The sequence below is a fragment of the Drosophila innubila genome, chromosome X (assembly GCF_004354385.1).
Source record: "Drosophila innubila isolate TH190305 chromosome X, UK_Dinn_1.0, whole genome shotgun sequence".
NCBI lineage: Eukaryota > Metazoa > Arthropoda > Insecta > Diptera > Drosophilidae > Drosophila > Drosophila innubila.
In genome coordinates this window covers 40,346,214-40,368,875 of record NC_047626.1, presented here as the reverse complement: position 1 = coordinate 40,368,875, position 22,662 = coordinate 40,346,214, and the positions used below count along the sequence as shown (strand labels likewise).

At 61.1% G+C, this 22,662-nt stretch overlaps 5 protein-coding genes and 2 pseudogenes across 5 annotated transcripts; 3 read left to right on the top strand and 4 right to left on the bottom strand.

Annotated features, from left to right (window-relative positions):
- Positions 1 to 875: 875 nt before the first annotated feature.
- LOC117794027 lies at positions 876 to 3,322 on the bottom strand (annotated as a pseudogene).
- Positions 3,323 to 4,448: 1,126 nt separating this feature from the next.
- Positions 4,449 to 5,848, bottom strand: LOC117794026 (putative multidrug resistance protein MdtA). Its single transcript, XM_034634487.1, has 4 exons — positions 5,753 to 5,848; positions 5,292 to 5,720; positions 5,069 to 5,191; positions 4,449 to 5,009 (listed from the first exon to the last, which is right to left on the bottom strand). The coding sequence occupies exons 1-4, from the start codon at positions 5,846 to 5,848 to the stop codon at positions 4,449 to 4,451; spliced, it is 1,209 nt and encodes a 402-aa protein (XP_034490378.1).
- A 330-nt stretch (positions 5,849 to 6,178) lies between these two features.
- LOC117794025 (thiol peroxidase-like) lies at positions 6,179 to 6,860 on the bottom strand. The gene is given in 4 exon segments (XM_034634486.1): positions 6,179 to 6,551; positions 6,553 to 6,592; positions 6,594 to 6,692; positions 6,841 to 6,860. Coding segments are annotated over 4 exon segments (477 nt in total). The 3' UTR covers positions 6,179 to 6,233.
- Positions 6,861 to 6,994: 134 nt separating this feature from the next.
- LOC117794024 lies at positions 6,995 to 7,643 on the top strand. The gene is made up of 2 exons (XM_034634485.1): positions 6,995 to 7,288; positions 7,359 to 7,643. Exons 1-2 carry the CDS (start codon positions 6,995 to 6,997, stop codon positions 7,641 to 7,643), a joined length of 579 nt encoding a protein of 192 aa, XP_034490376.1.
- A 4,216-nt stretch (positions 7,644 to 11,859) lies between these two features.
- LOC117794023 (probable ABC transporter permease protein y4oR) lies at positions 11,860 to 12,976 on the top strand. Its single transcript, XM_034634483.1, has 2 exons — positions 11,860 to 12,457; positions 12,696 to 12,976. Exons 1-2 carry the CDS (start codon positions 11,860 to 11,862, stop codon positions 12,974 to 12,976), a joined length of 879 nt encoding a protein of 292 aa, XP_034490374.1.
- Positions 12,977 to 19,071: 6,095 nt separating this feature from the next.
- LOC117794022 lies at positions 19,072 to 20,281 on the bottom strand (annotated as a pseudogene).
- A 590-nt stretch (positions 20,282 to 20,871) lies between these two features.
- LOC117794021 (methionine aminopeptidase-like) lies at positions 20,872 to 21,287 on the top strand. Its single transcript, XM_034634482.1, has 2 exons — positions 20,872 to 21,100; positions 21,184 to 21,287. Exons 1-2 carry the CDS (start codon positions 20,872 to 20,874, stop codon positions 21,285 to 21,287), a joined length of 333 nt encoding a protein of 110 aa, XP_034490373.1.
- The last annotated feature ends 1,375 nt before the right edge of the window (positions 21,288 to 22,662 follow it).

The following is a 22,662-nucleotide window of genomic DNA, read 5'->3' as shown; positions in this document are numbered from 1 at the left end:
CGATGGTCAGCAACAGGCTGGAGCAGAGTCAGGCGACGATGGCGCAAGACCAGTCCAGGCTGGTGGCGTAGCGCCGGCGACCATGCGGTCGTTGATCTTCTGGCTCCAGCGCTGCAAACCGGTCATCTGGGTTTTGACATGGCTTGAGCCAGCGCGCGCATAGCATCGGGGTGAGGGTCAGCGAGACAATCAGCGACACAATGATCGCGGCCGACAGGGTGATGGAAAACTCGCGGAACAGGTTGGTGACAATCCCGCCCATGAACAGGATGGACAGGAACACCGCCACCAGCGACACGTTCATCGACAGCAAGGTAAGCCGACTTCCTGGGCGCCCAGGTACGCGGCCCTCATCGGGGCACGCCTTCGTCGATGTGCCGGAATGTTTTCCAGCACCACGATGGCATCGTCTACCACCAGGCCGGTGGCCAGGATCAACGCCATCAACGAGAAGTTATTCAGCGAGAACCCGTACAGGTACATCACCGCAAAGGTGCCGACCAGCGACACCGGCACTGCCAGGGTCAGGATCAACGAAGCGCGGAAGTTACCGAGAGGAACAGGTACACCACCAGGATCACCAGGCCCACGGCGATCAGCAAGGTCATCTCGGCTTCGTGCAAGGTGGCGGTGATCACCGGCGAGCGGTCCATGGCCAGGCTCAGCTTGACGCTGGACGGCAGCACCGCCTGCAACGCCGGCAACTGCGCTTGATCTGCCGGACCGTCTCGATGATGTTGGCGCCAGACTGGCGGTTGATCACCAGCAGCACCGCCGGTTCGTTGTTGAAGAAACCGCTTGTAGCGGTCTCCATTTCGCCGTCACTGATCTGGCCACGTCGCCCAGGCGCAGGGCCGCGCCATTCTGGTAGCGGATCAGCAGCGGCTCGTAGTCCTTGGCCTTTTCCAACTGGTCATTGGCCTGGATCTGCCAGTTGCGCTGGCTGTCTCCAGGGAACCCTTGGGCCGGCGCTGGTTGGCGTTGGCGATGGTGTTGCGCACGTCGTCGAGGGCCACGCCGTACTGGTCGAGGGCCTTGGTTCCAGCTCGATGCGTACCGCTGGCGAGGGAGCTGCCGCCGATCTGCACCACCCACACCGCACCTGCGAGAGGCTTTACGATGAATGGTCGAGGCCAGGTCGTACAGCTGGCTTTTGCAGCACGTCCGAGGTCAGCGACAGCACCATGATCGGCGCCTGGGACGGGTTGATCTTCAGGTGGGCATGCTGCGCACCGCTGGGCAACAGGTTGCGCGAGGCGTTGATCGCCGCCTGCACTTCCCGCGCCGCGCCGTTGATATCGCGGTCGGAATCGAACGCGAGGATCCACTCGGGTCGAGCCCTGGCTCGACGAACTGCTCATGGTGGTGATGCCGGCAATCGCGCCAAACGAGCGCTCCAGCGGCGTGGCCACGGTAGAGACGCCATCACCTCGGGGCTGGCGCCGCAAGCTGGCCGACACCACGATCACCGGGAAGTCGATCTGCGGCAGCGGCGACACCGGCAGCAGCGGTTGAAGCTGACACCGCCCAGCAACAGGATCGCCAGGCTCAGCAACATGGTCGCGACCGGCCGGCGAATGAAAGGTCCGGACAGGTTCATGACTCAACCGGCTCCAGGCTTTGCGGCTCTTTGCGCCAGCGGCGGCCAAGGCGATCGAAATACAGGTAGATCACCGGCGTGGTGAACAGCGTCAACACCTGGCTTACCAGCAGGCCGCCGACCATCACCAGGCCCAGCGGTTGACGCAATTCCGCGCCGGAACCGGTGGCCAGCATCAACGGCACCGCGCCGAACAACGCCGCCAGGGTTGTCATCAGGATCGGCCGAAAACGCAGCAGCGCCGCCTGGTAGATGGCGGTCTGCGGGTCAAGGCCCTGGTTGCGCTCGGCATCGAGGGCGAAGTCGATCATCATGATCGCGTTCTGACGATACCGATCAGCAGGATGATGCCGATGATCGCGATCATGCTCCAGGTCACGCTACTGAGCAGCAAGGCCAGCAAGGCCCCACCGCCGCCGACGGCAAGGTCGAGAGAATGGTGATCGGGGATATAGCTCTCGTAGAGCACGCCGAGCACGATGTACATGGTGACCACCGCCGCCAGGATCAGCAGCAAGGTGCTCGACAGCGACGCTTCGAACGCCTGGGCCGCGCCCTGAACTGAGTCTGCACGCCCACCGGCATGCCAATGTCTTTCTGGGTCTGGTTGATCAACCCTACGCCTTTGCCCAGTGCAACGCCGGGGCCAGGTTGAACGACATCATCACCGCTGGAACTGCCAATATGCGCACCAGTTAACTGGGCCTGGCGCTGCCCACATGGGCCAGGGTGGACAGGCGCACCTGGCCGCCGTCGGTGGTCTTCACGTGGATCTGGTTCAGTGCCTCCGGCCCCAGGGTTTCGCCTGACTGGGCCTGCAACACCACGCGGTACTGGCTGGCCTGTGTAGATGGTGGAGATCTGCCGCTGGCCGAAGGCGTCATACAACGCGTCGGTGATGGTCGACACGCTGACACCCAGGCGCGAAGCCGCGTCGCGGTCGATCACCAGGTACACCTGCAAGCTTCCTTTGTCCTGCAGGTCGCTGGCGACGTCGGTAAGTTCGGGCAACTGGCTCAGCGCGTGGACCAGTTTTCGCTCCACAGCGCTAACAGCTCGGCGTCCGGCGACGACATGCTGAACTGGTACTGGGTGCGGCTGGACCCGGTCTTCGATGGTCAGGTCCTGCACCGGCTGCATGAACAGGCGAATGCCCACCAGCTTGTCGATTTCCGGTTGCAGGCGGGTGATCACCTGGGCGGCACTCAGGTCGCGCTGGCCGTGGGCTTGAGGTTGATCAGCAGGCGCCTGCTGTTGAGGTGGCGTTGTCGCCGTCCACACCAATATAGGAAGACAGGCTTTCCACGGCAGGATCGGCCAGGATGATCTGGCCAACTGTTGCTGGCGCTGGCTCATGGCCGCGAAGGAAATCGACTGCGGCGCTTCTGAAATGCCCTGATCACGCCGGTGTCCTGCACCAGGAAGAAGCCCTGGGCACCACCAGGTAGAGAACACGGTCAGGCCCAGGGTAGCGATGGCCACCAACAGGGTCAGCGGCTGGTGCTTGAGCACCCACTGCAACATGCCCCCGTAACGCGCGATCAACCAATCGATCCATGCCGCTGGCCTTGTAGAAGCGGCTCTGCTCTTCCTGGGCTCACGCTTGAGCAAGCGTGCGCACATCATCGGCGTGAGCGTCAGGGACACCACCAGGGAAATCAGGATCGCCACCGCCAGGGTGATGGCGAATTCGCGGAACAGGCGCCCCACTACGTCGGCCATGAACAACAGCGGATCAGCACGGCGATCAGCGACAGGGTCAGGGAAATCAGGGTGAAGCCGATCTGTTTACGCCCTGAGCGCGGCGGCCAGCGGGGTCTCGCCTTCCTCGATATAACGGGAGATGTTCTCCAGCATCACGATGGCGTCGTCCGTCCACGACAGCCAGTGGCGATGGTCAGGCCATCAGCGTCAGGTTGTCGATATGATGGCCACGAAGCCAGTGGCGATGGTCAGGGCCATCAGCGTCAGGTTGTTGATGGAGAACCCGCCAGGTACATCACGCCAAAGGTGCCCACCAGCGACAGCGGCACGGCGATGGACGGATAATCGTGGCGCTGACCCGGCGCAGGAACAGGAACGTGACCATCACCACCAGGGCAATGGCGATGAGCAATTCGTGCTGCGTCTTTGACCGAGGCGCGGATGGTCTGGGTACGGTCGGTGAGTACCGTTACGTCGAGGCCGGCCGGCAGGTTGTCGGTGATGCTCGGCAACAGCGCCTTGATGCGGTCCACCACCTCGATCACGTTGGCCCCGGCTGGCGCTGGATGTTCAGCAGCACGGCCTGGTTTTCATTGGCCCAGGCGGCAAGGCGTTCGTTTTCGGCGCCGTCGACGATCTGTGCCACGTCCTTGAGCGCAGCGGCGCGCCATTGTTGTAGGCCAGGATCAACTCGGCGTATTGCTGGGGCGACACTAACTGGTCGTTGGCGTCGAGGCATCGACACCCAGGTGGGGCCGTCGAAGTTGCCCTTGGGCTGGTTGACGTTGGAGGCGGCGATCAGGGTGCGCACGTCCGACAGGTTCAGGCCATTGGCCGCCAGGGCCTCGGGGTTGACCTTGATGCGCACGGCCTGGCGCTGGCCGCCGGCGATGCTGACCATGCCGACGCCGCTGATCTGCGCGATTTTCTGCGCCATGCGCGTGTCGACCAGGTCATTGAGCTTGGGCAGCAGCATGGTCTTGGAGGTGATCGCCAGGGTCAGCACCGGGGTATCGGCCAGGTTGACCTTGTTGTACACCGGCGGCGCCGGCAGGTCAGCAGGCAACAGGTTGGTGGCGGCGTTGATCGCGGCCTGCACCTGTTGCTCGGCGACATCCATATTGATGTCGAGGTTGAATCAGGGTCAGCACCGACGCACCGCCAGAGCTGGTGGACGCCATTGCGTGAGGCCGGGCATTTGCCCGAACTGGCGTTCCAGTGGCGCGGTCACCGCGCTGGTCATCACATCCGGGCTGGCGCCGGGGTACAGCGTCATCACGCGGATGGTCAGGTAATCCACCTGGGGCAACGCCGACACCGGCAACAAGCGATACGCGATGATGCCGGCCAACACAATGGCCAGCATGCTCAGCGTGGTGGCGACCGGGCGAAGGATAAACAGCCGCGACAGGTTCATGAACCGACCTTTGCGCCTTGCCGGCGGTGGTGCCGGTCTCCCTTTAGCCGCAGGCTTGCCTTGCAGGTGTTCGGTCGGGGTGGTCGGTACTTCGCTGCTGTCGTTGACCACTTCGATCTCGCTGCCGTCCCGGAGGCGGTCGGTGCCTTCCAGCACCACGCGGTCGCCGGCCTTGAGGCCTTCTTTGATCACGGTATTGTCGCCATCGGTGTCACCCACCACCAGGGGCTGCACCTTGACCTTCTTGTCGCCGTCCAGCACATAGACAAAGGTGCCGGTGTTGCCGAACTGGATCGCCGCCGACGGCGCCAGCACCACGTTGTGCAGGTGTCGGCCAGCAGGTGCACATTGACGAACTGGTTGGGGAACAGCGCCTGGTCCTTGTTATCGAAACGCGCCTTGAATTTCAGGGTGCCGGTGGTCACGTCGATCTGGTTGTCCAGGCTCTGCAGCACGCCGGTCGCCTGTTGCTTCACGTCGCCACGGTCCCAGGCTTCCACGGGCGGTTTGTTGCCGGCGTGGTAGCGGGCGAGCACGGTTTCAGGGTGTTCTCCGGCAGGTGAAGGCCACGCTGATTGGCTGGGTCTGGGTGATCACGGCCAGGAACGTGGTGTCGTTGGCTGCCACCAGGTTGCCCACGTCTACCTGGCGCAGGCCGACGCGGCCACTGATCGGCGCGCGGATCTTGGTGAATTCGAGGTTGAGCTTGGCATCATCCACCGCGCCCTGGTTGGTCTTGACCGTGCCCTGGTACTGCAAGACCAGCGCTTCGGCGGTGTCCAGGGTCTGCTTGGCGATACTGTCCTGGGCATACAGGTCGCGATAACGCTGGACGTCGACCTGGGCGTTCTTCAGCTGGGCCTGGTTCTGCATCAGCGTGCCCTGGGCCTGGAGCAAGGCGTTCTGGTAGCTGCGCGGGTCGATCTCGGCGAGCAGGTCGCCGGCCTTGACCATCTGGCCTTCTTCAAAGGCGATCTTCACCAGCTCACCACCCACCGGCTGCGCACATTGATGGTGTTGAGCGCGGTGACCGTGCCCAACGCCTTGTAGTACACCGGGAATTCCCCAGTACCGCCGGGAATACGCGCACTGGCACCGGGCCCGTGGACCGCAAAGCCCGGGCGCATCATCCCCGACTTGCCGGCACGTCCGGCTGGCGCCTGCGCGGTGGCGTCCTTGTGGCTGCCGGGCCAGAATTTCCAGCAGAGGCCGGCGATAACCACCAGCACGAGCAGGGCGAACAGCCAGCAGCGGGACTTACGGGGGAGGATTGCATGGAGTGATCAACCATTGGGCGCGAGCTTCTTCTTTGGGAGGCTGAAAGATAAGCACTGGGGCGCATTAAGAAAAGCGCCTTTACCGGCTATTTACCTTGGGCTTTGCAACTTCTGACCTTAGTTCATCGGCTATTTCGCTAAGCCGCTGACCGACAAATAAAACGGCCTGGACTAGGCCAGGCCGCAATCATCATCAAGCGTGTTACTGCAAAACGACAGTAACGTACCGAAACAGTTACTTCAAAACAGCCAGGGCTGCTTCGTAGTTCGGCTCCTGGCCGATCTCGCTGACCAGTTCGCTGTGCAGCACGTTGTTGTTTTCGTCCAGCACGACAACGGCGCGTGCGGTCAGGTTCGTCCAGCACGACAACGGCGCGTGCGGTCAGATGAGCGGGCCATCAGCAATCGAAACACCGTAGTCCACCGCGAAATCCGAATCACGGAAGTCGGACAGGTTCTTCACGTTTTCCAGACCTTCGGAGCCACAGAAACGGGCTTGGGCGAATGGCAGGTCGGTGGAGATGCACAGTACGACAGCGTTGTTCAGCCTCGTTAGCCTGGGCATTGAACTTGCGAACCGAGGTCGCGCAGGTCAGTGTCGACGCTTGGGAAGATGTTCAGCACTTTGCGCTTGCCTGCGAAGGTCGCCAGGGTGGCGTCCGACAGATCGCCGGCAGTCAGGGTGAAATCAGGGCTTGGGTGCCGGTTTTCGGCAATTCGCCTTCAACCTGGACAGGGTTACCACGAAGGGTGACTTGAGCCATGAACGGAATCCTTATGCTGATTTGGGTTTAACGAATTCGAGAGGCCGAAGTTAACCACAAAGTGCGTTCGCTACCTACCGCCAAACATAAATTGTCATGTCGCAGGTTATGGTTTAATTGCGCGCTTTGCGCCCTCAAGGAACACGATGTCGATGAATGCCCTGCCACCAAAGTCCTGGTCATTGGTTACGTCTGGCCGGAGCCCCGCTCTTCGGCCGCAGGTGGGCATATGATGCAAATCCTTGAGAGTTTTCTTACGCAAGGTTGGGACATCACCTTCAGCAGCCCGGCGACCATTGGCGAACACAAAGCCGATTTGCCCGCGCTGGGTATCGCCGAATGCGCCATCGAGCTCAATAACAGCAGTTTCGATGACTTTATTTGCGAACTGGCCCCGGATATCGTGCTGTTCGACCGCTTCATGATGGAGGAACAGTTTGGCTGGCGCGTCGAAAATGCTGCCCCGACGCCCTGCGCGTGCTGGAAACCTCCGACCTGCAAAGCCTGCGCGACGCACGTCACCAGCGTTTAAAGGATCACCTGAAGGCGCACCCCGACAGCGACGACTTCAGCGCCCTGTTTTCCCGGCGTTGCAGGAAGAGTTCCGACTGATGGCCGAGACCGACCTGGCCAAGCGCGAAATCGCGGCGATTTACCGCTGTGATATCAGCCTGATGATTTCCGACGTGGAAATCCGCCTGCTCACCGAGCACTTCAAGGTGCCAGCCGCCCTGCTCCACTGGTGCCCGCTGATGCTGGAGCCGCCGACCGAGCCCTTCGCACCCTTTGAAGACCGCGCGCACTTTCTCAGCATCGGCAACTTTCGCCACGCGCCCAACTGGGATGCGGTGCTCTGGATGAAAACAGCCTGTGGCCGCTGATCCGCCAGCAATTGCCGGGCGCGCAGTTGCACATTTATGGCGCCTACACGCCGCCCAAAGCCACCGCCTTGCATAACCCGGCGCAGGGTTTTCATGTGATGAACTGGGCTGAAGACGCCTTGCAGGTGATGACCGCCGCGCGTATCTGCCTGGCCCCCCCTGCGATTTGGTGCCGGCATCAAGGGCAGCTGGCCGATGCGATGCTCTGCGGTACGCCAAACGTTACCTCGCCGATGGGCGCCGAAGCCATGGGTGACGAGCAGCCATGGCCTGGCGTGGTAGAACATAGCCCTGCCCTTGCGGCGGCGGCGGTAGCCTTAATATCAAAACCGTGAACGCTGGACCCAGGCCCAGGAAGACGGTCGCCAACTGTTGGCCCGCCGTTATGACCAGAAGGTCCACGGCCCGGCGTTGGTGGCGTGCCTGGAGCAGTGCCGCAGCCACCTCACGGCCCATCGCCGGGACAACTTCACCGGCAGCATGCTGCGCCACCATGCACATAAAGTACCCAGTACATGTCGCAGTGGATCGAGGCGAAAAAACCGCAACGTCTAGACAGCGGCGCTGGCGAGGTTGCGCGTGAGGGGCATTATCCTACGCAGCAACCACAATAAAGCGACGGCAGCATGACCCGAGCAACGCGTATCACCGATCCTTCCTACGAACTGATGGACGACCATAACGGCCTGTCCATCATCTATCGCCAGCACGGTTTCCCTGCCCGCTGGTGCGCTGGCACTTTCATAAGGAATACGAGCTGCACCTGATCGTCGCCAGTTCCGGCAAGGTGTTCATCGGCGATTATATCGGCAACTTCTGCCGGAAAGCCTATTCCTCACCGGCCCCAACCTGCCCCACAACTGGATCAGCCAGGTGGAGGAAGACGAGGTCGTGCCCAAACGCGACATGCTGGTGAACTTCACCGATGAACTGTTCGAGCAAGGCAGCCACATCTTTGCCGAACTCAGGGCCTGGCGCCGTTATTGAGCGCGCACAATACGGCATCGAGTTCCGCTGCAAAACCATCGCCCAGGCCATGACCTTGATGCAACGTATCGAGGAGGCCCAGGGCATGGCGCGGCTGGGGCATTTTTTATCCTGCTGGAAGTACTGAGCGCCTGTGACGACTACCAGTTGCTGTCCGGCGTGACCACGCCGCAACTGGCCGACGAACACAGCATCGACCGCACCAACCGCGCGGTGGACTACATCTTTGCGCATTACGCGCGGGAGCTGTCGCTGGAAGAAGTGGCGGAATACCTGGGGATGAAACCGACGTATTTCTCCCGCGTGTTCAAGCAGGCGACCGGGCGGACGTTTATCGAATTCGTCAATCGCCTGCGCATCAGCAAATCCTGCGAACTGCTGGCCGATGGCGACAAGGCCGTGACGGATGTGTGTTTCGAGTCGGGGTTCAACAACATTTCCAACTTCAACCGGCGTTTTCAGCAGCTCAAGGGCATGACCCCTTCCACTACCGGCGCCTGGCGGTGCAGCGGCTTACCGAACAGAACCTGGCTTGAACGGTAGCGCCGGCTTGCCGGCGAAAATGCTGCAAACGCCACGTTTACCCGGTTTTGCGCGTTATCGTTGACCACCATCGCCAGCAAGCCGGCTCTACAGGGGGCATACTGGGCGAATCGTTTCAGCCTCGGCAGCGCGAGTGCAAAAGTATCAGTCCAAGTGCGCCCAGGATTTGTCATAACCCCATTTGAAGGCTGTAATCAACGCACACTCTTCCTGACGACCTGTAGAAGACACAACAACAATAACTGTCCTTCTGTAGCCCCCTGGGCGCGGAAATGGAGTGCGCGATGAAGTTCACAGCAAAAGCACTGCTTGTTTCGACCTGCATGACCACCTGCATGACCCTCAGCGCCGTCAGCTTTGGCGCGCAGACCTGACCATTGCCACCGTCAACAACAGCGACATGATCCGCATGCAAAGCTCTCGAAACCTTCGAGACCGAGCATCCGGACATTAAGCTGAATTGGGTGGTGCTCGAAGAAAACGTGCTGCGCCAGCGCCTGACCACTGACATCGCCACCCAGGGCGGGCAGTTCGATGTGTTGACCATCGGCATGTACGAAGCTGCACTCTGGGGTGCCAAGGGTTGGCTGGAGCCGATGAAGGACCTGCCGGCGTCCTACGACCTCGACGATGTATTCCCTTCAGTGCGTGACGGTTTGTCCGTCAAGGGCTCGCTGTACGCCCTGCCGTTCTACGCCGAAAGCTCGATCACCTATTACCGCACCGACCTGTTCAGGACGCCGGGCTGACCATGCCCGAGCACCCAACCTGGAGCCAGATCGGCGAATTCGCCGCCAAACTCACCGACAAGAGCAAAGAGCAGTACGGCCTGTGTCTGCGCGGCAAAAGCCGGCTGGGGCGAGAACATGGCGCTGATCACCACCCTGGCCAACGGCTACGGTGCACGTTGGTTCGACGAGAGTGGCAACCTGAATTCAACGGCCCTGAATGGAAGGACGCGCTGAACTTCTATGTCGACAACATGAAGAAGTCCGGCCCGCCGGGCGCTTCCAGCAACGGTTTCAACGAAAACCTGGCGCTGTTCAACAGCGGCAAGTGCGCCATCTGGGTCGATGCCAGCGTGGCCGGCTCGTTCGTCACCGACAAGACCCAGAGCAAAGTGGCTGACCACGTCGGCTTCACCTTTGCCCCTCACGAAAAAACCGACAAAGGTACGTCGTGGCTGTACTCCTGGAGCCTGGCGATCCCGACCAGTTCCAAGGCCAAAGACGCTGCCAAGGTCTTCACCAGTTGGGCCACCTCCAAGGAATATGGCGCCCTGGTTGCCAAGACCGACGGCGTTGCCAACGTACCGCCAGGCACGCGCAAGTCGACCTACAGCGACGAGTACATGAAGGCCGCGCCGTTTGCCAAGGTGACCTCGAATCGCTGAAAGTCGCGGACCCGACCAAACCGACGCTCAAGCCGGTGCCGTATATCGGTATCCAGTTGGTGACCATCCCTGAATTCCAGGCGATCGGGACCCAGGTCGGCAAATTCTTCTCCGGCGCACTGACCGGTCAGCAGACGGTGGATGCTGCATTGACCGCCGCGCAGACCACCACCGAGCGTGAGATGAAGCGGGCCGGTTATCCCAAATGGGCGGCACACCACTGTAAATGTGGGAGCGGGCTTGCTCGCGAATGCAGTCTTCCAGTTGATGTATCCGTGACTGACGCACCGCATTCGCGAGCAAGCCCGCTCCACACTGACCGCGCTTCGACTCTAGTTCTGCATGTACCTGACTGGTTCTGATCCTATGAATACCAACACTGCCCAAGTGCAAACCGCCGTGTCGGGCAAACCAGGCAAAACCGCCTGGCCAACCCCGGCTGGTTCCTTGTCAGCCCCTCGGTCGCCTTGCTGCTGCTGTGGATGATCGTGCCGCTGGGCATGACCCTGTACTTTCGCTGATCCGCTACAACCTGCTCTACCCCGGTGAAACCAGTTCGTGGGGCTGGAGAACTTCACATTTCGTGACCGACTCAGGCTTCTTGCCCGGCGCCACCAATACCCTGTTGCTGGTGGGCAGCGTGCTGCTGATCAGCGTGGTGTTCGGCGTGTTGATCAGCGCCCTGCTTGAAGCCAGCGAGTTCTTCGGTCGCGGGCTGGTGCGGGTGTTGTTGATCTCGCCGTTCTTCATCATGCCCACCGTCGGTGCGCTGATCTGGAAGAACCTGATTTTCCATCCGGTGTCGGGATCCTCGCCGCCGTGTGAGCTGTTCGGCGCCGAGCCGGTGGACTGGCTGGCGCACTATCCGTTGCTGTCGATCATCATCATTGTGTCGTGGCGGTGGCTGCCCTTCGCGATTCTGCTGCTGATGACCGCCATGCAGTCCCTCGACCAGGAACAAAGGAAGCCGCGCGCCTGGACGGTGCCGGTGCCATCGCGATCTTCTGGCACCTGACCCTGCCCCACCTGGCCCGCCCGATTGCCGTGGTGGTGATGATCGAGACGATCTTCCTGCTCTCGGTGTTTGCCGAAATCTTCACCACCACCAACGGTGGCCCCGGTTACGCGTCCACCAACCTCGCCTACCTGATCTACAACCAGGCGCTGGTGCAGTTCGACGTGGGCATGGCGTCGGCTGGCGGCTTGATTGCCGTGGTCATCGCCAATATCGCGGCGATCATCCTGGTGCGGATGATCGGCAAAACCTGACTGACAAGCCTTGAGGGCCGCGCCATGACGCTTCAACAATCCCGCCGCCTGCAAAGCCTGTTGCTCGGCACCCTGGCCTGGGCCATCGCGATCCTGATCTTCTTCCCGATCTTCTGGATGGTGCTGACCAGCTTCAAGACCGAAATCGACGCGTTCGCCACGCCGCCGCAGTTCATATTCACGCCGACGCTGGAGAACTACCTGCACATCAACGAGCGCAGCAACTACTTCAGTTATGCGTGGAACTCAGTGCTGATCTCCTTCAGCGCCACCGCCCTGTGCCTGCTGATCTCGGTGCCCGCCGCCTACTCCATGGCGTTCTACGAAACCCAGCGCACCAAAGGCACGCTGCTGTGGATGCTGTCCACCAAGATGCTGCCGCCGGTGGGCGTACTGATGCCGATCTATCTGTTGGCCAAAAGCTTTGGCCTGCTGGATACGCGCATTGCGCTGATCATCATCTACACCCTGATCAACCTGCCGATTGTGGTGTGGATGGTTTACCTACTTCAAGGACATCCCCAGGACATCCTTGAAGCCGCGCGCCTGGACGGTGCCACGCTGTGGCAGGAAATGGTCCGCGTGCTGCTGCCGATCGCCAAGGTGGCCTGGCTTCCACCGTGTTGCTGTCGCTGATCCTGTGCTGGAACGAGGCGTTCTGGTCGCTGAACTCACCTCGTCCGCCGCCGCGCGTTGACTGCGCTGATCGCCTCCTACTCCAGCCCTGAAGGGTTGTTCTGGGCCAAATTGTCTGCCGTCTCGACCCTGGCCTGCGCGCCGATCCTGATTTTTTGGCTGGATCAGCCAGAAACAGCTGGTGCGCGGTTTGTCCTTCGGCGCCGTTAAATAATAATTCCTAGCGGAGGCTCATCATGGCCAACCTGAAAATCAAGAATCTGCAAAAGGCTTCGAAGGCTTCTCGATCATCAAAGGCATCGACCTGGAAGTGAACGACAAGGAATTCGTGGTGTTCGTCGGCCCGTCGGGCTGCGGTAAATCCACGCTGCTGCGCCTGATCGCCGGCCTGGAAGAAGTCAGCGAAGGCACCATCGAACTGGACGGCCGCGACATCACCGAAGTGACCCCGGCCAAGCGTGACCTGGCAATGGTGTTCCAGACCTACGCGCTGTACCGCACATGAGCGTGCGCAAGAACATGTCGTTTGCCCTGGACCTGGCCGGGTCGACAAGAAGCTGGTGGAAAGCAAGGTCAGCGAAGCGGCGCGCATCCTCGAGCTGGGCCCGCTGCTGGAGCGCAAGCCCAAGCAACTGTCCGGCGGCCAGCGTCAGCGTGTGGCCATCGGCCGCGCTGATTGTGCGTAACCGAAGATCTTCCTGTTCGACGAACCTCTGTCCAACCTCGACGCCGCCCTGCGCGTACAGATGCGCCTGGAACTGGCGCGCCTGCATAAAGAGCTGCAAGCGACCATGATCTCGTGACCCACGACCAGGTTGAGGCGATGACCCTGGCCGACAAGGTGGTGGTGCTCAACAGTGGCCGTATCGAGCAGGTCGGCTCGCCGCTGGAGCTGTATCACCAGCCGGCCAACCTGTTTGTGGCGGGCTTCCTCGGCACGCCGAAGATGGGTTCCTCAAGGGCAAGTCACCCGTGTTGAAAGCCAACGCTGCGAAGTGCAGTTGGACGCTGGCACCTTGATCAACCTGCCGCTGAGTGGCGCCACCTGAGCGTGGGCAGTGCAGTGACCCTGGGCATTCGTCCGGAGCATCTGGAAATTGCTTCCCCGGGCCAAACCACCCTGACCGTCACCGCCGACGTCGGCGAGCGCCTGGACAGCGACACTTTCTGCCACGTCATCACCGCCAACGGCGAGCCCCTGACCATGCGGATTCGCGGCGACATGGCCAGCCAGTATGGCGAGACGCTGCACCTGCACCTGGACCCGGCGCACTGCCACCTGTTCGACACCGACGGTGTAGCCGTGGCCCGCCCACTGCGCGCCGCCGCCTGATTTCGCGAGAGTCGTGATGAAACTGAATAAGCAGAACCTCACCCAGTTGGCGCCGCACGTGAAATTGCCGGCCTACGCCATTGCCAGCACCACCCAAGGCATCGCCCATATTGGCGTCGGCGGTTTCCATCGCGCGCACCAGGCGTATTACACCGATGCGTTGATGAATACCGGCGAAGCCCTGGACTGGCTATCTGCGGCGTCGGCCTGCGGGCCGAAGACCGCAAGGCCTGTGACGACCTGGCCGGCCAGGACTACCGTTCACCCTGTATGAACTGGGCGACACCGACGACACTGAAGTGCGCGTGATCGGCTCGATCAGTGACATGCTGCTGGCCGAAGATGGCGCACAGGCGCTGATCGATAAACTCGCCAACCCGGCGATCCGTATCGTCTCGCTGACCATCACCGAAGGCGGCTACTGCATCGATGATAGCAACGGCGAGTTCATGGCCCACCTGCCGCAGATCCAGCACGACCTGGCGCATCCGAGCGCACCAAAACCGTGTTCGGTTTTATCTGCGCTGCTGACCAAACGCCGCGCCGCCGGCACCCGGCATTTACCGTGATGTCCTGCGATAACCTGCCACACAACGGCGCCGTGACGCGCAAGGCCCGCTGGCCTTCGCCGCCCTGCGCAATGCCGAGCTGCATGACTGGATCAAGGCCAACGTCAGCTTCCCGAACGCCATGGTCGACCGCATCACACCGATGACCAGCACCGCCCACCGCCTGCAACTGCACGACGATCACGGCATCGACGACGCCTGGCCGGTGGTCTGTGAACCTTTGTGCAGTGGGTGCTGGAAGACAAGTTCGTCAACGGTCGCCCAGCCTGGGAAAAGGTCGGCGTGCAGTTCACCGATGACGTCACGCCCTATGAAGAAATGAAGATCGGCCTGCTCAACGGCAGCCACCTGGCGCTGACCTACCTGGGCTTTCTCAGGGCTATCGGTTTGTGCACGAGACCATGAACGACCCGGTGTTCGTGGCATGCGCGCCTACATGGACCTGGACGTCACGCCAAACCTGGCGCGGTGCCGGGCATCGATTTGACCGAGTACAAGCGACGCTGGTGGATCGCTTCTCCAACCAGGCGATTGCCGACCAGCTGGAACGCGTGCCGGATGGCCGTCGAAGTTTCCCGTTCACCGTGCCGACCATCAATCGCCTGATTGCCGATGGCCGCGAGACTGAGCGTGCGCGCTGGTAGTAGCGGCGTGGGCGTTGTGTACCTCAAGGGTGTGGACGAGAATGGCGTGAGCTAGATCCCCGATCCGCGTGCAGAGTTTTGCCAGGGGCTGGTGAGTGATGAGGCGTTGATCAGCAAACGGCTGCTGGGGGTGGAAGAGATTTTGGCACGGCTATTCCCAATTCGCCTGAGTTTGGCAGCGTTCGAGCGGTGCTATGAGAGTCTGCGCGACAAGGGGCGTCACAAAACCCTTGAACAGCTCCTGGCCTCTCCACTGAAACCGCACCTGTACCGTAGCGCCGGCGATGGCAATCTTGAATGTTGTGTTGAATTCAAGGGCCTCATCGCCGGTAAAGCGGGCCTCAGGTAAACAGCTCTGCTTTTGCATTCGAGATGCACAATGACAACGACAAACCTGTTTCTCGGCATCGACTGCGGCACCCAGGTACCAAGGCCATCGTCCTCGACGCCTCCAGCGGCAAGGTACTGGGCCTCGGCGCCGCTGCGCACACCTTGATCAGCGGCGCCAATGGCCGTCGCGAGCAGCACACCCGGGAGTGGCTGGACGTTTTACCGGAAGCCACCCACCGCGCCCTGCAGCAGGCCGGCGTGGACGGCCAGGATATCCTCGGTATTGGCGTGTCCGGCCAACAACACGGCCTGGTGCTGCTCGATGACCAAGGCCAGTGCTGCGCCCGGCCAAACTGTGGTGCGACACCGAAACCGCCCCCGAGAACGACCGCTTGCTGGCGTACCTGGGCGGCGAGAGGCCCTGAGCGCCTGGGCGTCGCCATTGCACCGGGCTACACCGTATCGAAACTGCTGTGGACCCGCGAGCAGCACCGGAAATCTTCGCGCGCATCGCGCATATCCTGTTGCCCCACGATTACCTCAACTATTGGCTCACTGGTCGCGCCGTCGCCGAGTATGGCGATGCGTCGGGCACTGGCTATTTCAACGTGCGCCGCCGTGAGTGGGATGTGGCACTGCTCCAGCATCGACCCGAGCGGTCGCCTGGAACGGCCTTGCCGCCATTGATCGAGGCCGATCAGGCAGTCGGCACGATTCTGCCCGCCATCGCCGAGCGCCTGGGCATCAACCCCAACGCCATCGTCTCCAGCGGCGGCGGCGACAACGCATGATGGGCGCCATCGGCACCGGTAACATCGCCCCCGGCGTGATCACCATGAGCCTGGGCTCGTCGGGCACCGTGTATGCGTTTGCCGACCTGCCCAACGTCAGCCCGCAGGCCTCGGTCGCGACCTTCTGCTCGTCGAGCGGCGGCTGGCTGCCACTGATTTGCACCATGAACCTGACCAACGCCACCGGGGTGATCCGCGAGCTGTTCGACTCGACCTGGCCGCGTTCAATGCGCTGGTCGAACACGCTCCTATCGGGGCATGACGGCGTGAGCATGCTGCCGTTCCTCAACGGCGAGCGCGTGCCCGCCCTGCCCCACGCTACCGGCAGCCTTCACGGCCTGACCGCGACCAACCTGACCGTGCCAGCCTGTGCGCGCGCGGTCGTCGAAGGCACCACCTTTGGCCTGCGCTACGGTCTCGACCTGCTGCGCCAGACCGGCCAGGCAAAGCCAGAGCATCCGCCTGATCGGCGGTGGTTCGAAAAGCCCGGTCTGGCGGCAGATGGTGGCCGATATCATGAACACCAGTGATCTGCACCGAACAAAGCGAAGCCGCCTGGGCGCGGCGATCCAGGCGGCGGAGCCAGTCCGGCGAACCCTGGCCAGCCTTGTGCGACAAATGCGTGAGCGTCGACCCGGCCAGCCGCACGCTGCCGGTAGCGGCCAGTGTCAGTGCGTATCAACAAGCCTACGAGCGCTACCAGCAGCTTGTGGCAACCCTTTAAGAGCGAACATCTATGTATCTGGTGTGTGGTGAAGCGCTGTTTGATTTTCAGCGAGGAAGATGCCAGCGGGCAGGCTTCAAAGTCAATTACAAGGCAATTGCCGGCGGTTCGCCGTTCAACGTCGCGGTAGGCTTGCGCCGCCTGGGTATCGAGGCGGCTTGTTCGGCGGCTTGTCCACCGACTTCCTTGGGCGTCGCTTGTTGCAGGTGCTCAGGATGAGGGCGTCAGCGAGCAGTTCCTGGTGGAGTTCGCCACCGACCACCCTGTCGATGGTCGCCGTGGGTGCCGATGGCTCACCGCAGTACAACTTCGGGGCGAAGGCTGTGCCGACCGCCTGCTGAAGTCGCCCACCTGCCCGCGCTGGGGCTGACATCGCGGCCTGCATATCGGCTCGTTTTCCTGGTGGTGCAGCCGATTGGCGACACCCTGCTGAACCTGGTCAAGCGCGAAAGCGGCAAACGCCTGATCAGCCTCGACCAACGTGCGCCTCAACCCGCAGCCGGATATCAGTTGTGGCGCGACCGAGTGGCGGAACTGGTCAAGCATGCCGACCTGATCAAGGTCAGCGACGAAGACCTGCACCTGCTACCCTGAACAGTCGCCGGAAAGCGTGCTGCAGGGCTGGCTGCACACTGTTGCCAACTGGTATTCCTGACCCGTGGCGGCGACGGTGCCGTGTTCAGCCGCCAGCACGGCAACTGGTCGCAACCGGCAGTCAAGGTGGTGATGGCCGACACGGTAGCCGGGCGACACCTTCCAGGCCGCGTTGATTGCCTGGCTGACCGAGCAGCAGCTTGACTCGGTAGAGGGCCTGCAACAGCTCACGCGCACAGATCGACGCCATGCTTGGCTTTGCCATTCGCGCCGCGGCGTTGACCTGCGGCAAGCCGGGCCGGACCTGCCGTATCGCCACCAGCTTGGATGAAGCTTTTGTCAGCCAGGCAACGAATCGATGGTTAATCCGCAAGCCGAGAGTGAAGTTGTACCCACTTGTTGCGGAGAAATTTACCATGAAACTGCGCACGTTGATGCTCGGTGCCGTTCTTTGCACTGGCGGCTGCGTCTGGCCTGGCCCAGGCCGACGATCAAACAGCCGCCGTCAAACCCGTGCTTTACCACTACGGCCTGCCGATGAATATCGATAAGGTGCTGGCTATGAACGAAACCCCGACTGATGAGTGCAAGGTCATCAAGGCGGATATCAAGTTCCTGGATAAAGCTATGCAAGGTGGAAGACGTACCCTGGAAATGTCCGAAGCCTGCGACTTCCAGAACTGAGGCGTTGAAAACAAGAGCCAGGCCCGCACAAATAGGCGCTTGCGGGCTTGTCATAAGGCTGAAAGGATTCGCCATGCTGTTGAGTTTTACCCTCGCCACCTTCACCGCCCTGCTGTGCTTCGCCCTCGCACTGGTCTGGGGCCTGCGTCCCGACCTGCTGCTGTGGTTGTGGAGCGTGGAGTATTCCAACGCCACCGATGGTGTCGCGCCGCAACGCCGCGCTCTTCCTGGGCATCGGCATCATGTTCTACCGCGCCCGTCACGCGCCTCCTTCGGACACGCGCCGCGCCCTGACGACCGGGTTTATCACCGGTGCTTGTGCTGGCGCTATTGGGGTTTGGTGAGTGGATCAATGGTACGGGGCCAGGCATCCTGCTGGCGGTGGCAACAAAGGCCGTATTGGGCCTGGCGTTTATCCAGGCCCACAGGTCTTCGGTCCCTCACACTCAAGCGTCAAGTTAGTAGAGGCTGCGCCCTCCCGCTCGTTGCAGGCGGGCGCATAGGTGTGCTGAGGTCTTCGCGCAACCCGGCGATCAGGTTGCAAATCGCTCGACTGCTGTCGAGTTTGTCCGCGTTGATACCTTTGACTTCCAAATCCACGGTCACGGTCGCGGTCGTCACAGACCTTGATCGTCAGCGAGGCATCTTCGGCTTTGGTGCATTCGCACCGTTTAGGCAGGAAACTTCTTCAATGATGCTGCGAAGCTCGTTCCGAAAGCGGTCAACCTCTCCTTTTCTGAGACTGCCAACAGATTGTTATGAACCTGGCAGGCGCGTGCCGGCCACGTCTTGCCGACCCTGGCAGACGCTTGTAACTCCCAAGCCTACCGGCAAAAACGGCCCTCGTTGTAACCTTTCTCATAAACTGTGCATTGTTATAGAGGTTGAACAGTGTCGACGGAATCGTCGTCGAACCGCTGCGATTAATCGTTTAACCCTGGGCTTCAGTTAAACGGCGCCCTGTGCCGCCACTTTCGGCAACATGTCGCAAACTATCGAAGTTGATGTTCGCCCCGGAATTGATCGCCACCAGGGTCTGCCCGCGCAATTGATGACGGGCCACGTAGTGGCGGATGCCCGCTACCGCCAACGCACCAGGCTCGGTGATGGACCGCGTGTCGTCGTAGATCAACTTGATGGCGCTGCACAGTTCGTCGTTGCTGACAGTGATGACTTCATCCACCCAGTCGCGGCAGATCTCGAAGCCATACGCGCCGACCTGCGCCACTGCCGTGCCATCGGCAAACCTGTCGACGCTGGGCAGCACCACCGTTCACCGGCCCCAGTGCCGCCAACAGGCAGCTGGAACCTTCGGGCTCGACGCCAATGATGCGCCTCGGGCCGCAGGTATTTGACGTAGGCGGTAACGCCAGCGATCAGGCCACCACCGCCCACCGGCACGAAGATCGCGTCCAGCGGCCCTTGCTGCTGGCGCAGGATCTCCATGGCGACGGTGCCTTGGCCGGCGATCACGTCCGGTCATCGAAGGCGAAACAAAGGTGCACCGGACGACTCTGCCAATGCAGCGCGTGGGCCAGGGCAAACGGGAAGCTCGCGCCGTGCAGCACCGCTTCGGCGCCGCGTGAACGCGCACGCCCAGCACCTTGAGTTCAGGGTGCTGGCGGGCATTACAATACGTGCCTCGATCCCCAGTTCCCGCGCCGCCAGGGCCACACCCTGGGCGTGGTTACCCGCCGACGCGGTCACCACGCCACGGGCTTTTGCTCAGGCGTAAGTTGCACCAGCTTGTTGTAGGCGCCGCGAATCTTGAAGGAAAAGGTCGGTTGCAGGTCGCGCTTGAGCAACACCTGGTTGCCCAGCAGTGCCGAGGGGGGCCGCCTGCAACGGCGTACGCACCGCCAGGTCGTACACCGGGGCGGCAAGAATCTTCTTCACGTAATGTTCAAGCAGTCCGGGTCGGCGGTGTGAGGCGCGGTGCTCATGGGTGTCTCCTGGCTTCTTGTCAAAGACCCTGGAGACGGAAAAAGCAAAACCCGCCTCTAGGGCGGGTTTGGTACAGCCGTGCGCTATCCCGCCAAATGAGGAATGGCGGTAATAATGCTGGCTGGCTGCGAAAGGCTTGAAATGTCATGTGACGAAACTAACCGGCGGCCTGCGGGCAAGTCAATGGCCAGCGCCATTTAGCGGGCGGGGTTTACTATGGATATACGAAACATATACGCTTTGTATATTGCCACCACAGTGAACACCATGGGCATCGTCAAGATCACCGACCAACTGCACGAACAACTGCCTGGCCAGCGCTGCGATGGACCGCTCCATCAACGCCCAGGCCGAATTCTGGATCAAGATCGGCCTGCTCGCCGAACTCAATCCGCACCTGCCTACAACGAGCTGATCAACAAACTGTTGCTGGACAAGCCGACCTGATCCGGGGGCGCAGTTGATGATCAAGACTGCCGCACAACTGGCGGTGATGCGTGAATCCGGGCGCCTGCTGGCACAGGTTTTCACCATGCTCGAGTTTTGTCGCCGCCGGCCGCTCCACCCTGGAGCTGGACGCCGCCGTCGAAGCCTTCATCCGCAATGACCTCAAGGCCCGCCCTGCCAGCCTGGGGCAATACGACTACCCTTCTCCATCAACACCTCGATCAACGAGGTGGTGTGCCTGGCATGCCCAGCGCCAGGACATCCTCAAGGACGGCGACATCATCAACATCGACATCACCCTGGAAAAGGCGGCTACATCGCCGATTCCAGCAAGATGTACATGATCGGCACCGTCGCCCCCAAGGCCCGGCGCCTGGTGGAGATGACTTTCGAAGCGATGTGGGCCGGCATCCGCCAGGTCAAGCCGGGTGCGCGCCTGGGTGATATCGGCCATGCGATCCAGAGCCATGCGCAGGCCAACGGCAGCAGCGTGGTGCGTGAGTATTGTGGCCACGGCATTGGCCGGCAGATGCATGAAGAACCGCAGGTCCTGCACGTTGGCCGCCCTGGTACCGGGTTGAGTTGCGTGAAGGCATGGTGTTTACCGTGAGCCGATGCTGAACCAGGGAGTTCTAAAGTGCGCAACTTGAAGGATGGGTGGACGGTGGTGACCAGGACAACAGCCTCTCGGCGCAGTGGGAGCATACGGTGGCGGTGACGGCGGATGGGTTTGAGGTGTTGACGTTGCAGAGTTAGCAGGTGCGGGGTTTTGTCCAGTGGCGGCCTGAGAGCCGGCCTGAGTGGTTGAATCAGCAGGTATGTAGGAGCTGGCTTGGCGGCGATGCAGGCACCTCGGTACATCAGGTACACTGAGTGATGCCATCGCCGGTGCCAGCAGCTACAGGTTGACCGCGGTCGACTTGCACTACCGGTCGGTTCCGCCGCGCTGCTGCTTTTGATTTGGGGCGACCATTTGCTGGGCCAGCATCCCGGCCTTCCAAAAGTGAGTCGCTGTAGGAATGAAACCATAGGCCGCCGTTACCTAAATAACGGATATGTCCACAAATCAACACACTCAACGACACTCCCCCCCGGCGATCCCCTACAAGGTCTCACTCCGGTGAGGACGCAAACTTAAATCCGTTGTCCACTTCGGGAACAAAAGTCCGTTCGCCCGAGTGGAGCTAGAAGCAATCGTGACCGACTTGGTTTTGCACCTCGTAGGACACCATCAAGCCCTTTGCCGCATGAATGACGATCGGCGCATGGCTGTCATAGTCAATCACCGCGTCCTTCACTCTTACATCGAACAATTCCGTGTAGCGGTACTCGCACGCCGCAGCAGAGGATAAACCTGGACGGTTCTTTGATCACATAATGGCCATCCTCGGTTTTTTGAAAGGGTTGTCCACAACATCAATGCATTACAGTCACGTCTGACACTCTTTTACCTTGAACTCCACCTCAAGTTATCTTCATCGACGCTGTTCGCTGGTAAACTTGAGTGTCGTACTCATCGGATTAGGCGTGCAGCTGTCATCAGCCTGCTTTTTAAACGCATCGATCAAACTAAAAAGGGTACGAATAAAGCAAGAAAGGCGTTACCGGTTATATCCATGTCTGTTCCCTTGGAACTCAAATGATTGAGTCCCCTAACGTTAACGGCCAACAAGACAGGGGCGACGGTAGATAGTTGTTCGCATTCCTTTCTGGGTATTGAGGCGCCTACAGCGTTCACACCACATTGGCGCCACCGGCTATTCGCTTGAGCCCCAACACCATCAACCCCGCCCCAAGCCCCATCGCCAGCAGGAACAACGGATACGACACCCACCACGGCGTCCCGCCGTCATCATGCTGAACTCCGACATACCACCAATGCTCGCAATCAAGTTCGCGGCAGGGAACACCACGTTGATCAACGTCGGCTTGCGCAACAGGTTGTTCATGCTGTTGTTCATCAGGTTGCCACGCGCATCGATCAACCCGGAAAACACGTTGGAATAGATCTCCGCCTGCTTGTAGCACTGGTGGTTCTCGATGATCAGGTCATCGATCAGGCCAAGCGTCTCTGCGCTGAAATGCTCCTTCTCGGCATGGTTGCGCACCGCGACAGCACCGCGCCGTTGCT

Excerpts from the sequence above, each read along its gene's own strand:
- LOC117794021 (XM_034634482.1), top strand. The coding sequence starts at position 20,872 with ATGATCGGCACCGTCGCCCCCAAGGCCCGGCGCCTGGTGGAGATGACT. Across the intron at positions 21,101-21,183 it reads CCTGCACGTTGGCCGCCCTG|GATGGGTGGACGGTGGTGAC; the intron begins GTACCGGGTTGA and ends CGCAACTTGAAG.
- LOC117794026 (XM_034634487.1), bottom strand. The coding sequence starts at position 5,848 with ATGCGCCCGGGCTTTGCGGTCCACGGGCCCGGTGCCAGTGCGCGTATT. Across the intron at positions 5,192-5,291 it reads CCCAGACCCAGCCAATCAGC|CAACAGGCGACCGGCGTGCT; the intron begins GTGGCCTTCACC and ends GGCGACGTGAAG. Across the intron at positions 5,010-5,068 it reads TCCCCAACCAGTTCGTCAAT|TTCGGCAACACCGGCACCTT; the intron begins GTGCACCTGCTG and ends GCGGCGATCCAG.
- LOC117794024 (XM_034634485.1), top strand. The coding sequence starts at position 6,995 with ATGCAAATCCTTGAGAGTTTTCTTACGCAAGGTTGGGACATCACCTTC. Across the intron at positions 7,289-7,358 it reads GCGCGACGCACGTCACCAGC|GAAGAGTTCCGACTGATGGC; the intron begins GTTTAAAGGATC and ends CCGGCGTTGCAG.
- LOC117794023 (XM_034634483.1), top strand. The coding sequence starts at position 11,860 with ATGACGCTTCAACAATCCCGCCGCCTGCAAAGCCTGTTGCTCGGCACC. Across the intron at positions 12,458-12,695 it reads GGTGGCCTGGCTTCCACCGT|CGGAGGCTCATCATGGCCAA; the intron begins GTTGCTGTCGCT and ends AATAATTCCTAG.